Raw genomic sequence first — 15,019 nt, 5'->3', positions numbered from 1 at the left:
CACTTCCAAATATGCAGGCTCCCAACGGTCACTCTTATCCCCACCACTTCCCCCAAGCTCCCCATATCTACTCCAGAAGGACGTCCCCAGACACATGTATCTGGTCACGTTCCCCAAACCCACCTTCCGTTCTCCAGCCTCCCCAGGCCGCTCCCCGCCACCACGCCCGCCCACAGCCACTCACCACGTCCACTACATTCTTCGGTGCACTCTCGGTGTTGATCGGCTGTGGGCAAAGGGAAACGCAGTGTGAGGCCTCAGGACACACAGCCCCCGGTGGGCTCTCTCTCCAAGGCTGGTGGCCACGAGGATGCCTCCTGAGGCAGGACATGACGCCAGCCCAAGGACTCAGATGTAACCCGGCCATCCCCAAGGTGGGAGGCTGAGTTTGGAAAATAAAAAGCATCCTAATTGGTACTATCCACAACCAGTTTGACACACCTCGCCCAGACCTCTGACTTGGGCAGGCGCTGACCCCTCAGAAAGGGACCAGGAGCAAGGAACAGTCATTGTCCCAACACATCAGGCATTTCCAACAATGCCGTCCCACTCAGGAACCCTGTGAGGCAGGTACTGTTATTACTCTTGAGCCCAACTGTACAAGTTAAATGAGGGGTCCCAAGTCATCAGCTACTCATGGGGACAACAGGATCTGAACCCCACCTTTGTATGAGATGGCAGCAGCCTGGATGGGAGGCCTGCCGGAACCCTAACTTGGCCTTTCGAGGCCTCCCACCACTGGCCCTGCCCCCTCAGACCTCAGTTCTCATGCTCGAAGCTCTCCTCCATCCAGACCGGCCCTGTGGACCCCCTTACTGTTCCCCACATCCAAGCCTTTCCTTGTGGAACAGCTTCCCTTCCTTTCCTACAAGCTCCCCTCCACCAAGAAGCCCTCGAGGAACACCCCAGCAAGAAGGACTCTCTCTCCCACCTCCCAACTCCATTCAGTCTTGCTATCTGTGTTTATCTGGCCATTAGCACATGAATAACTGCATCCTAGGAACATGACTTGCTTTATTTGTGATTCTTATCCCACCTGCCTCCAAAAGAGTCAAAGCAGCATTTTTACCAATTTGGTTGCAATACCCCTCATGCCAGGGACTGATGGAGAGCATGTCATGGATACATACCTGTGGGCTGGTCCTGCCCCTCACCCTGGTGCCTCTCTTCCCCTTCCCAGCCCAAAGACGTGCTTTCTGCTACAGGCATCCTTAAAACTGGGCTCCTGGGACTCCCCAAAACAGGAGACAAGATTCCCAATCCAAGGCCGCCTCCTGACCACAGCTCCTAGGGCTGCATTTCTGACTCAGTGAAGTGGTTAAAAGGGGCCCTTGAACCGTGCAGAAGGACATGGACAGAGCTGTCAAGGTCATGGAACAAGCCTCTGCTGAGACCAGCGTGGGCCAGGTTAAGACAGAGCGTCTCAGAGTCGGAAGCGCCGGTCCCAGCCCCAGCCCGGGACCTGCCGCTGAGCTGCTGGTGTGTGAAGACAGGGGAACTGACAGGATGACCACGGAGAGGTCCCGGCACCAGCGAGAAGCGGGCCAGGACGGGCACGGAGGAAGACAGCCGGCTGAGCTGCACGCAGGCTGCCACGCTCTCTCTGGCAACAGCCCAGACTCTACCCCTGCTGCCTAGAAGACGGGCCGCTGAGGCCGACGCTTCCTTCCAGGGCGTGAAACTCCTGAGCTGTTCAGGGCCAGGAAGAAAGGACAGGGTCCAGGAATGGGGTAGGAGGTGGGGAGGTACACCAGTCAGCCCCTCCAGCCCCAGGTCTGTTCCCTTGGAGTCTGAGGACGGCTCTGGAGGAGTACAGGTGACACATTCCACCCGCTCCCAGTCCGGCCCTACTCCTCACCCAGCCATCTCCCAGAGCCCCAACTCCTGAGCCACAGGCCACTGAGCAGGGCGCAAATGAGCCCACTGGGCAATCCTGGCCCTCTGACCCCCACCTGCCTCTTCTGGCCCAGGGCTCTGTAATGCTCCCGTGGAGACCTCGGGCTAGGACTGACTACTACCCCCTCTTTGGTGCCCTGGGGGAGGAGGAGCCCTTCTGGAGGGCAGACCCCAGGGGCCTTCTGTATGTAGAGGCTGCACAGCAGAACTGAGCCTGCACCCAGCTCCCCCCGCCTCCGAAGCCCTCACTCTCCACAGTCTGCTGACCCAGCCGGCCCAGGTAGGGTGGCTCAGAAGTGGGGTGAGATGGAGAAGTTGGAGATGAAGCGCCTGCCCCAGGGAATCACAGGCCCTGAAGAGCCCTCATTCTGCTCTGGGTGAAGCCTCCTAGGAGGCCTGGACTCCCCCAAAGGGCAGAGTGTCAGAGCCAGAGGGCCTTGAACTTGAGGGTGCCTCAGAAACACCTGGAGGCTGTTGACACGCGGGTGCTGGGCTCTCCCCAGAGGGTTATCCAGCAGACTTCTGGAGGGACCCGAGAACGTGCATTTCTAACAGGGTTCCAGGTCCGGGGACGACACTTGGAGAAGCGCTGGTCTCAGCTAGCAGCATCGGCAGCAGACTGCGGGGCCACATTCTCTCTCTCTCTCTCTCTCTCTCTCTCTCTCTCTCTCTCTCTCTCGACTGCTAACCGTGTGAACTCGAGCAGGCCACTCCGTCCCTGCTGCTCCTCAGCAGGACAGGCGGGCCCTGTGTGGTAAGGCTCCAATGAGAGGAAGCACATCGAGCACTTAGAACAGGGCCTGGCACTTCGGAAGTGCTCGGTAAAGGCTAGCACTCATTTATCCTCTCCACCCCACACACTCCCGGGCCCTCCCAGGCCCACCCTGCCCCACCTTGACCCTCCTGCCCCACCCCTCCCCTGTCTGGCGCGAAGCAGACCAGGGAGTTGGAGTCAATATTAGAAACCACAGGCCTCAGCAGTGCAAGAGAAACTTCTCTCCCTGCCAACAATCATCTGAGCACCGTCCTCTTGGCCCCCACCCCTTTCCCCGTGCCAGCTGGAGATGGGCCACAGAAAGACGCTTGCCAGCCATCAAATGCCTTCATGTTACTGGTCAAGATGCTTTCTGAAGAGCTAAAAATTTCCAAAAACCCCTCCTGACCTAAACACCCAGCGCTTTCCTGCAGTATTTGCAAACACAGCCCAGCATGCACGCTGTGCTCCCCACCCCGCCCCTCCGCCCCAGTCCTCCGGGGACTGGAGTCCTGCTTCTCTGTTTCCCAGGAACTGCCAGCTCTGGGTCGGCTGGGAATGAGAAAAGCAAGGGACTGCTAACAGGAGGGTGGGCCTCCCCTGAGGCCAAGCCTGCTCCAGGCCCTGCAGGGAGGCTGGGGTGTGCTATAGGGAGGTTCTCCGGTCACGCCAAGCTGTGGTTCCTGAGGTGGCAGCCTCGGAGTTCCAAAGGCTGGCAGAGCCCCTTCAGCACAGACACACCCACCCACCCCCACAACACACATGCACACAAAGGTATACACACACACCCTCCATCCTTGCACAGCACTCCTCAGAGCAGCCCTGAGAGGGACTTCAGATAGAATGTCCTCCCTCCCTGATGCACAGATAAGGATACTGGGGTGCAGAGGGGTCTGACTCACCCAGCCTCTCAGGGTGAAGTAAATGGCATGACTGGGTTGGTACCAGTCTTGTAAAGCCCACTGCTGAGCTCACCTTGCAGCCCCTTGGCCCCACCCCCCCAGCCAGCCTGCAGGCAGATCAGCCAGGCCCCTCCCTGTGGGCTCTTCCCTTCCTTCCTCCTGAGGTTCAGCTGCAGGAGGGAGCAAACGGAGCCCAGACAGGGGCTGCCCCCTTCTGTCTCCTTCCATTGCCCAGTCCCAGGATAAAACCTGGATCTTGAGGACCCAGGCTTTCCAAAGCAGAGGGCAGCTGACCACAGCCACACCCAGCGTCTTTCAGGGTACCCCTTCCTCCCCCCAGGCAGCACAACTCAAATCCAGCTCAGGAGCAGGTGGCCGCATTGGGACCTGGTGCCACTTGACAACCAAGTTTTGCTCTTCGAGGGTCCTTCTATTCTAGGAACTCAAACCCAGGGGTCTGGAGCAAGGCAGCGACTGGGAAGAGGCTGAAGGGCAGAAAATTTAAGGAGATGTTCATTCTCGGGGTGCTCCAAGTGCATGCACACAATTCTGAGAGCAACGCCTCCGGGAATTTTGCACCCGAAGCACCTCACTGGCCTACCTCCTCCTGGCCCTGGTCTGGAGATGCCTCTCACAATGTTAACAAGATAACAACAATCACTCATCACGTGTTAATGCAAGCCTGGGCACAGTATCAGGTTCTTTGCTGCCATGGTCACCAACCCTCATAACCAAATTCATAACCAATGTGCACAAGGTAAGCACTGACCCATTTTACAGTTGAGAAGACTGAGGGTCGCACAGCTAGTAGGTAAGAGGGCTGGTACTTGAACCCTGCTCCTTACATCCACCCCTTCACACTCTGTCTCCTCTCCCTGGAGAGGATTCCCATTCAGCTCCTCTGAGCCTTAAATCAACTGCCCTCCTGTTGGGAACAAGCTTTCTGAGACTTAAAGACTCATAGTCCCAGGTCCTGCAGAGGAAGAGCTGTCTCCAGTACACTTCCATAGGAAGAGGAGGAAACGAGCTGCAGCAGGAGAGGCTGAGATCAGACATCAGAGGGGACTTCCTGAACGTGAGGGGTTGTGAGCCACGGGGTGGATAAGGAAAGCTGCACATCCTTTCGTCAGTTTTTTTCTCCAAAACACACGCATGCCCTGTCCAAGCCTGCATGTACCCACCGCCAACTGTGTGGGCCCCGGCAGGGGCCATTCTGCAGGGCCGGGGTGGCTGGGAGACTGCCCGGACCTTCACATAGTAGGCCGTGTCAGCGGCCTGCAGGGAGGGTGGGCTGGGAAAAAAATGTATCTGTGGGCGGCTGTTTCAGAGGAAGGAAAAGACAGAGGGCCATAGCGGGTGGGGGGAGGTGCCCAAGCCTGGGCCTGGGGGGAAGGGCTGGTGCAGAATGCGGACTCAGCCTCCAGAGGAACATTCCATCCAGAAATTCCTCACACCCTCCCCACTCCACCCCTCCAGCCCTCCCCACTCTTGCCCCCTGGGAGGCCTGGAATCTGGGCGGCTTTTCAGGGCAAAAGGACCCCGTGACATCACAGCTACTGCCATGGCGACGAACTGTGAGGTCACGAGCAGCGCCGCGTGTTAGGAGGGGAAGGTAGCTGCCGGGTAGGGCCGCAGGGGCTGGAATGTCCTCGGCCCCAGGACCCGGAGCAAGTTATTCCAGGCTCCCTTGTTCTAAAAATACAACCCAGGCAGATGGAGGGAGGGGGCTGAAAGCAAAAGAGAAGCACCATTTACTGGGCACTCAGAGGGGGCGTGACAAGGCTGGCACACGGCACACCCCCCACACAGCCTGTCTCGGGGGGACCACCGACAGATGACAGCAAAACAACCAGAGCAGGGGCTGCAGCAGCCGCAGCCCGACCACTCTGAACCCCTTCGGGCAGGTGAGGAAACCGAGTCTCTGGGAAGGCCGGCAGCTCCATTAGGGCTCAAGTCTGCACCTCAAACCCTGGGTTCACCCCTCACCACATGTTTATTCCCCATCATCCTGGGAGGGGGAGCTGTTGGGCGCATAAGGGCCAGGGGCTGGAGGGAGGGCACAGCGCAGGGAGGGCCGGAACGGCCAGGGTGGGCGGGGAAGGGGAAGCCAGCAGCCCAAGACCCCCAAGTGTCGGGGTGAAGCTTCTCCAGGGACAACATCTTCTTCTAGGCAGGCCAAGGCCACCAGAGAAAAAGAACAGGCTGGATGTGATTAAGTGAAATGTGATGCCTGATTTTCCCTGCATGCACCCCCTCCTCTCCCGGGGAGGGGCCTGGGCAAGCCCACTCCTGTCCTCAGGCCCTTCTCAATTCACGCTCAGGGACCAGCACCCGAGTCCTGGCTGAGGCTGGGCAGCTGCGGGCACTCCACCCAACTGGCTCGTACATGCTCCCCGGGCTGGTCCAGCCCGGCTGGAATATTTCTTACCCTTTCCTGCCACTTTCCCCACAGGATGCTGCTCTCCTTACCTGTCTGCCAGGGAACTGGGAGTCTGTGCTTCGCAGGCCCGTCCTCCAGGCCTCTCTGGTCGCCCGGGCCAGACCCTCCCCACCCCACACTGACTGAGCACCTGCACCAAGCTCATAGGTCTGCCCAGCCCTCCTCCTGGCTGCCCCCTCACCACTGAGCCACACCCCACAGCTGGCAGCTGACTCCCCACTCTCAAAGCCCGCTGTGGGTCATTTCCCCACTCAAGGACTCATAATGGCTCTCAGTGCTTAGCTCATCAAGTTCAAGTTCCCCACTATGACTTTTGGACTCCGCCCTTAAGTGGCCCCTTCCTCCTCGGGTGGATTCCACTGCCTTCCCCGCTCTCCCCTACCTGCCTGCAGCCTCTGCTCATACCTCCTCGCTGCCCACCACGCACGCCATGCTTGCTCCCGCCTCCATGTCCACACTCTCAGCCAGAGCCACCAAAGTGAGACGACACTGCCTGGCCCCGCACCCCCCAGCAAGGAACTGGATTTGCTGGGGCCCCGTCAGTCTTGGAAATAGGTACCAAGGCCTTGCCCCTTCTCTGTTTCAGCCTTGCCACCTTCTGCAAGGTCCTCTCTCCTTCTTCCCTCCCCTCATTCATGTGCTCCCGTCCTCAACTGGACTCAGAACAGGCCACGACTTCCTCAACCATCAAAGCACCAACGGATCGCTTCCTTCCCTAGATGCCGAGGCCACCTCTGGTCAGAATGCCCTAGTCCAGCACTAATTGTTTCCACAGCATAGTTCTCTCTCTCTCTTCCCCCTGAGCATGGCTACCCGAGGGTCAGCCCTTCACCAAACTGGGGCGTCTCCTAGTGGGGGTCATAGGGGAGGTGGTCAGCCCATTTGTGGATGCCCTAACCTCCAGGGACCACGCTCCTTCACAGTGCAGCCCGAGAGCAGGCCCTCGGTGGGTCCTGAGGACTTCCACCCAGACACTCCCCAGGGAGGGCAGCTCGCACCAGCACCTGCCTCACCCCTAGCAGGTGTCGGTGAGTACATGTGTGTTTCCGGGACAGACAGCAACTCCCGCAGATTGCCCCCATTGGGCCATTTTTGGTGTTAGGGAGCTTTTTCTTTTTCTTTTTTTTTTTTTTACCTTTTTTTTAAGTTGAAAGAGAGAGAGAAGAGAAACATGGATCTGTTGTCCCAGTTCTTTATGCATCCACTGGTCAATCCGTGCATGTGTCCCGACAGAGGACTGAACCCACAACCTTGCATATTGGGACGGTGGGTTACCCGGATCATTTTTCTTTAACCCAAGCCTCCTCCCCTCTGTAAGACCCTCCACCTACCAGGCTCTGCTTTTGACAGCAGAAGAAAATAAGCCAACTTGTCCTTCGACAATTCTCACTCTCGTTCTGCACCTCCTCCCCCCGTATTTTCCCTCCCTGGACTAAGCCCCTGTCGCTGCGGCACAAACTGGCCTTCCCAACCCCCTCACGGCTCTGGGAAGCCCCCTTGGGTGGCAATGCCCACAGGCGGCTCTCTTCTTTGAAAGTCGAGGCTCCGTCAGACTCCTGTCTCCTGGCAGTGCTCCATTTTCAAGAAGCTCCCACAGACGGAGGCCCGTGACCTACTCAGGGCCCTCAGACGACACGCATTAGGGCCTGGAGTTCGAACCAACTAAAGCGATCGCCAGCGGCTCTCCGCAGGATGGAGAGCAAGGAGGCCATGCCGGCCCGAGAGGCCCCACGCCTTTCCTGGCACCAGGTAACTCACAGCCTCTCATGGGCCACAAGGCAGCAAGGTACCCTCTCGCCCACATCTGACACGGGGGCTTCCTGATCTCATGTCCTTTGAAAATTTAGGGCCACCACCTCACACCCATTAGTATACCTATCATAGAGAACAACACATAAAATAAAGAGTTTCCGTGAGGATGTGGAGATACTAGGACCTTGGTACGCTATCGGTGGGACTCGAATGGCATACGGGCACTGTGAGAAACAGTATGGTGATCTCCCCCCACCCCACACAAAAACCAGAAGGACCGTGTAATCCAGAATTCCCCTTGTGGGTAGGTACCGAAAGCAGTGAAAGCAGAGACCCGAAGAGACATTTACACACTCACGTCCGCAGCAGCATCGCCCACGACAGCGAGAACGTGGAAACAGCCCGAGTGCCCACGGACAGGCGAGGGGAAGGGCAAACGGTGGTCTGCACTCCCAGCGGGACGGAACAGCCTCGACACGGAGGGGGTCACCCCGCCGACACACGCCTCAGCACACGGACACGCCGAGGACTTCACGCTCAGTGAGACGAGCCAGTCACGAGGGAACAAACATTGTGCAACTTCACCTTCTGTGAGCTGCTGGGCATCAGAACGGTGGTTGCCCGGGGGAGGGGGAGAGGCCGTTACGGTTTGAAAGGCGTACTCAAAAATGCTTGAGACGGTAGATGTGGTGTTGTGTGTATTTTACCGCAATAAAAATACAGTTCGCATGTATTGTAACTCTCAGGGTGTCGGTTCCCTTGTGTTTAAAGGAGGGTCTGACGAGACAGCATCGAAGACCCTCTCCCTTCTGGGACACCAGGCCTGACCCACGCCCACCTGCCTTCTACTAGGAGGCCGGGCCCTGGCAGCAAAGAGCCCCGAGGCTCCAGCGTGAAAACGGAGCCCGGCACCAGGCAGGTGCTCAGAAAACGTTTGCTGGTGGGATGGATGGCAGGCCCTGCCCTAAACGCCAGGCCCCCTGGCAAGCAGAGAAGCAAGGCAGGCCAGCGCGAGGCCAGTGCCATTTAGAGGAAGACATCCAGAGGTGCCCCCGAGTCATCAGGCACTGAGGGTCAACACAGGCACCGGGGCCCCTGGGGAGAAAGCGAAACCAGGAACCCCAAACCCCACTGGGTGGGACGAGGAACCAGTCACGGAGCCTTTCTGAGCCCCCGTGCTGCGCTGCACGGCCTGCTCCACACCCCCCCCCCCCCCCGCCCCGACCCCGCTGACCGGGACGGGCTTCCCCTGCCCAGGCTTCCGCACGAGTCACCATAGGCTCCCACGGCCCCAGGGTCAGGGGAAGGGCTTGGAAGACCACAGCTGCTGTGCGAGTGAGAGTGCCATCTGTCATTATCAACGGTACAAGGGTGGACTCTGAGATGCCAGACAGCTGAGTCGAAATCCCAGGCCCCCCTCTGGACGTCTCTGTGGCCGCAGGCCGCAGGTCCGCCCCTGCGATGTTGGATAATCAAGGCACCTCCCTTGCCGCATTGTGGTGCAGAACACATGAGCTGATTTTTGTAAAACTTTCTGCACACAGGTGGGCAAATAGAAAGTTCTGTACGAGGGTTAACTTTCCCTACGGCTCTGATTCCTGCTGTAAGTGAAACCTACCTAGCATCGCCATTCCCCATCGCCCTCCTCTTCCCACAGACACCCCTCCCTGACCTCCGACTCCCAAGGACACCTCAAGCACCCTCCATGGGGCCGGCCCATCTCCCCCCGGCCGGGTCCCCTGAGTGCCAGGCTGCACATGCACAAGGACTCAACACACAGCCGACCTCGGTGGCCGCTCCGTTTGGCTGTCACCCTCGGGAAGTTCCTTTGGATTCTTATTTTTCAGAAGTTGAGAAAAGCTGCTTCAGCTCTTTCCAAGGATCAGGCGTGTCTGTGGCAAACCAGGCCTCTCCCCTCTCCATCCTGCCCCCGCCCGGGGACCCCACAGGAGGGAGATGACCCTAGGACCCTTCTACTCAAGGCCTGAGGCAACATCTGTTGAGCAAGAGATGAAAACACTGGTTGAAGATTAAGCCACTTTGCCCTGGCTGGCCTGGCACAGGCTGGAAAATGTGTTTGGCTGGCAGGGGCCAGAGGCTGGGCCAAAATTCTGTGCCCAAGGATGATGGTCCTGATCCCAGGGGTGGACTGGGTGGGGGGGGTAGGATTTAAGCAAGATGGGTGAGCTGGGGACCAAGAGAAAACATGACAGACAGACAGACAGTGTGCCACAAGAGGGAGGGGGCTGGGGGGCGGCTGAACCCAGCCCTGCAGAGGCTGAAGGGCAGGCAGAGAATGGAAAAGGAAGGAAGAATCCAGCCCGCCCTTTCCTCCCTCTTGTGAACCTGCTCAGAGCGCTTGCCTCGCCTGCGGTGAGGAAACAGGTGCTGAGTGCTCTCAGGGGGGAGCCTAACTTTCTCCCGTTTCCCCTGGGCCACTTTCCCACTCCCTGGGGACAGCACAGAGTGCCCAGCTGGAGGCAGGCCCCCCACTAGGCTGTCTCGTTTACTGAGCACCTAATCTGCACCAGGCATCCAGCTGAATGCCTGTCTTTCAGTCGCTCAATAAACATGTGTTGAGTACCTAATTAGGTGCCAGACAGTGAGGATACAGCAGTGAACACAACAGATAAAAATCCCCTGTCATGGAATTTACATGCTGCTGGTGTGGGGGAGGGGGGAGGGCCTCTTAAACAAGATAATTAAATAAGACTCATAGCTTATCAGATGGTGATGTATGCTGGGGGGCGGGGAAAAGAAAGCAGGGAAAGGAAAGAGGGTTGTTGGGGAAGGAAAATGCTGCCACTGAGTAAGACCTGGGGGAAGGAACGAGCCCTGAACGCATCTGCAGGAAAAGCATTCCAGGCAGAGGGAAGAGCACGTGCAAAGGCCCTGAGGTGGCATGCTGCCTGGTATGTTCGAAGACCAGCAAGAACAGGGAGGTGGCTGGAGCAGAGGGAGCGAGGGAGAGAGCTTCTGGAAGGAGATGGGGCCAGAGAGAAAATCTGTCTTATAGGGCCGTGCAAGGCAATGGAACAACCTGGGGCTTTTTCTCCAAGTGGAGTGGGCAGCCTCTGGAGGGTTCTGAATCTCCCCCACTCTTGACCTCTGTTGTGGGGGTAGTTCCAGCTCAAGTGGGGGAACCTCTGGGAGCACAACCTGGCACCACAACCGCTTCACCACCAGGTGGCTGACGCAGCCTCTGTGAAGGTCAGGGCCTCCAGCACAGCGGGGCACATCTCAGGGATGAGAAGACTCCGTTCCAGGAGCCCCTCCTGGGACTAACAGCAGTTCTGCTGCTGGAATGTCAGCCCAGTCCCCCCGTCCCAACCCCTGACCCTTCCTCACATAAACAAACCTCACGAGACTCCCAGCGGCCAGGCATCTGGCTTCTGCCAGGAGATGCCTAAACCCCAGGCCCCCCTCCCCCAACCCCCAGCCATCCTAGACCGGCCAAGGACATTCTGTTCTCGGGGGCAAAGTGGCAGTGGGGCTGGAGTGATGAGACATCCACTCACCCCACCTGACCCCTTCCGCCGGCCCTCCATGGTGTCCCTCCAAAATCCCAGAAAGACTTGTCACTGGCAGCTCGGAACTGGGCCTGCACTCTGGCCGCATCCCCACAGCGCCCACACCCCCTGCCCTTGCTGCCGTCAGATGACCTCCGCCTGGGCAGTGTGCAAACGACACCCCACATCTGGAGCAGCACAGCCGGCAGAGCTGAGGCCCGGAGGGTTTGGGCCCAGTGACACCGGGGAGGAGGGGCCCTGCTAAGAGGGGAACAGTCCACAGGCCTGGGCCCCAGCGCACACAGCGGTGGCGCCGCTCTGGGTCCGGGGGCGTCTGAGAGTCACAGGCACTTTCACATGCTTTTACTTCATTCCATTCATGACCCTAAATGGAGGGAACTCTCATCAGCACTGAGAAGACTTCTGAGCATCTAGTTCAACCCACCCTTTGACAGAAAGGGAAACTGATGCCCAGAAAGAAGGCAGGACAGGGCCATTGTCACACAGCACATGGGTGTTGGCGAGAAGGAGACTGGATGGCCAGACTGAGATTCCAGGATCCAGACTGAGCCGGTCACTCACTGCACAGGTGTGCGGACACCTGCAACCTCCAGGGCCCCGTGACACCCTGGCCCCGCCCCTAGATCCCCACTCACATCAGTGTCATCACTGGGCCCTCCACACCAGTGGGTCAAGGTGTGATCACAGGGGGCCTCCCATGCCACACCCCCCCCCACACACACACAGGTGCGTACATATGTGCCCACACCTGCAGGCGTGCAGACCAGCCGCCAGGGCCCTGCCACCCTCCAGCAGAGGGTGAGGAGCAGGAGGGACCTCTGAAGGGCAGGAAGGCAGTGGCAGGGCAGGAGGCAAACGCTCCCAACATTCCAAGTCAGCCCAGCTGGGATCAGTCTGGAGCAGGCTGCTCTCTGCAGCCCACAACTCACAGGGGCCCTGCCCCCATCCTTGCTCTTCTGGAAGGCCGACTGGGGAAGGGAAGGAGGAGTGGAGGACACGGAGAGGGAGCAGAGACTCAGCGCCAGCCCAAAAGCTTGGAGTCGGAACAGGCCTCCTGAATGAGAGCAGCTGTCCTGGTAGGTGAACTCTGCGGGTCATGCCGCCCATCGCCCCGCCTCCCGCTGAAGGGCACCGGACCCAGAGCCGGGCAGGTGGAGGAGATGCCATCCCCTGGTCCTGCAAGCCCCAGGACCACAGGCACCTGGCCAGGCCCAGAGACAGGCAAGATGCCCTTTTATGGGTTTTTCCAAGGGCTCTCCAGCTTGAAATAAGAGGCCCTGCATCCCATCAGAAGGGACTTCATGACTCATTTCCTCCCAGTCCAGCTTCGACCTCAGAACAAGGCCCCCTCCTTCCCCTGACTTAATTACCCAGCACCCTTGGGGGCTACCAGCATGCCTGGGTCTGAAGGAAGCTGCAGCTGGGAGCGGAGCGGAGCGGAGAGGGGAGGAGGGGCTGGCAGGGTAGGGAACGGACTGTCACTCACCACCAGTTCATGGTTGGATGGAGGAATGCAGGGGGCAGCCACCTGTGGGAGGAGCAGAGAAAAGCAAGGTTAGCATCTTTCATCCCCACAGAAAACCAGGGCCCCCTGAGATCACTCCACAGCCGCCACCTCCATGCCAGACACCCCTCTTCCCTCCACTCGTGCACACTGACACTCTGGCACTCGAGTCCACTGGAAGGCGAGGTGGCGACATGGAAAAACGCTTAGGCAATACCGCTCGAAGGGAGGGGGGCAGCAGAAGGCAAAAATGAAACGTATATATCCCAAGTCTCAAGTTCCGTACAGAACGGGCAGACGCTCAAAGACTGAAGGTCAACCAGAATTTTCATAACAAGTTACAGGGTAACAAAAATGAGATTTTTTTTTCCTTTGCTCTAGTTTTCTAAATTTTCTGCGATCCGGTGAAGATTGGTTTGTAAAAAAATTTTAAAAACGTGTCGAAGGCCTCTAGAAAAGGAAGCGTCACCTCCTTCGTTCTCCTCAATGACAAGGCCTCGCACCCAAAGGTCAGAGCTGCAGGCAGCTGGCGGCTTCCCAGAGCGGGAGGGAAACGGGTTGGTGAGGGGCCCCTGCCAGCCCTTCCACAGAAAGCCGCCGCATGGCCAATAAATGGGGAAGGCCTTGAGAGCCGAAAGCACCCTGTATGGGTGAGCTATTATTGTATCACCATCCTCATCTTCTTCTCCGATGGGGTGGGGGGGGGCTGGCAGGAGGTGGCAACTGGGGCCCCAGACAGAGGGAGGGGGGAAGGAGGGAGGGCTGGATTGCTCCCTACCCTAAGATAACATCCCTCAGCCAGGCCAGGCAGCCAACCCTCTACCCTGACAATTAGCAGCGGCCTTTATCAGAAACTCAATGTGTTCCTTCTTTCTAGCTGGGACACGTTTTTCTTGGAGCTCATACCTCAGCCTTGGCTCCAATTCCTGACCCGAGCACCAGGCAGGGGGCCCACAGAGGGAACAAAGGGGGAGGCTCCCTCCGGGGCAAGAGGGTGTCTGGTCACAAGCTGTGGATGGCCAGAGGGGAGGTGGCTGTCTCCCTGGAGAGTGGGCAACGCCCCGCCCCAGTGGGGCAGTGAGGGTGACAGCCCACGGCCTCGGCTGGGGCTGGGTATTCACAGAGGCTATGCTCTGCCAGGCCCTCCCTCCACCCAACCCCGTTCTGTCATCCGACCAGCCTAAGGGATACCCCCAGCTTGACACACCAGCCCACAAGGGGACAACACCCACATGACAGTGTGCCCTGAACCCTGGAAGGATGGAGTGGCTGGGAGGTAGCGTCTCTGGTCCCTGACTCATGGTACAGTCATGCTGCAGACTGGCTGCCCACCCGTTCTCCAGCACGCAGTCCATCGCCCTACGTGCCACAGTACTCCAGGGCTGGTGGGAGAATCGCATGTGAAGCTAAAAAGAAAGGAAGAGCTAACATGCACATATGTGAATATGCACTTATATGGCAGGCATTATTATCAGTGCCATACCCACGTTAACTCACTCGATCCCTCCAACAACCCACCAAGGTAGCTACTGTTAAACATCTCGCTGAGGTGCAGGGAGCACAGAGATGTTAAACAACTTGCCCAAGGTCACACAGCTGATCAGTGGCTTGGGTGAGGTGGAGGGTGCCTGGAGAACAGAGCAGGAGGAAGGGAAGGCCCCAGGGGTGGCTGTGGCCTGCCTGCCTTGCCACCAGACAAGGTCTCAGCCAGGGGGACCCTGCCCCCTCTGCCAGGCACTTTCAGGATAGGAGTCCTGCATCTGGCCGTGGCCTCCTCCTCTCCCCCTCCCCCCATCCCCTCACAGCCCCAAACCCCACTCTGGAGCTTGCAGGCTTCACCAGATAACACCAGGCCCCCAGTGTCTCCTCTCCCCAGTCCTACTGTCACCCACAGACAATGCCCAACTCGCATTCATTCTTCATTGCACGAGGTGGCTCTCCACTCTCCATTTGGGGCTGAGGTTGGGGAAGTGAGGGGGTCACAAGTACATTTTGAGGCAGCAGCAGAATGGACAGGTGTCCTCAGAGACAAGTGGGAGGGACTCCTCTCCCAGCACCACTCTAAGGTGGTGGAAAGAAGGGACCCCAGAAGCAGAGACAGCCCCTAGGGCACAGTCTCTCCCTGAGGACTCGGATCTGAGGAGTAGCAGTGGATGCCGGGGCAGAGGGCCTGGTGCCTGGGCACCCCCAGCAGCCCCCTCCACCCCCGCCCACGGCTGTGCATTCCAGCCAGCCTGCGGG

General features: G+C 58.6%; 1 protein-coding gene across 13 annotated transcripts in view; it reads right to left on the bottom strand.

The window, feature by feature from the left end:
- TNS1 (tensin 1) overlaps positions 1 to 15,019 on the bottom strand; it is a 183,928-nt gene that overhangs the window by 95,516 nt on the left and 73,393 nt on the right. For all 13 annotated transcript variants that reach the window (XM_036022866.1, XM_036022867.1, XM_036022864.1 and 10 more), the window contains 2 exons: positions 12,761 to 12,802; positions 185 to 226 (listed from right to left, as the gene is read on the bottom strand). In XM_036022866.1, the coding sequence (XP_035878759.1) occupies positions 185 to 226; positions 12,761 to 12,802 (84 nt within the window). The remainder of the gene's footprint in view (positions 1 to 184; positions 227 to 12,760; positions 12,803 to 15,019) is intronic.

The sequence above is a fragment of the Phyllostomus discolor genome, chromosome 4 (genome assembly GCF_004126475.2).
Source record: "Phyllostomus discolor isolate MPI-MPIP mPhyDis1 chromosome 4, mPhyDis1.pri.v3, whole genome shotgun sequence".
Lineage (NCBI taxonomy): Eukaryota > Metazoa > Chordata > Mammalia > Chiroptera > Phyllostomidae > Phyllostomus > Phyllostomus discolor.
This window is presented reverse-complemented; position numbering and strand designations above follow the sequence as displayed.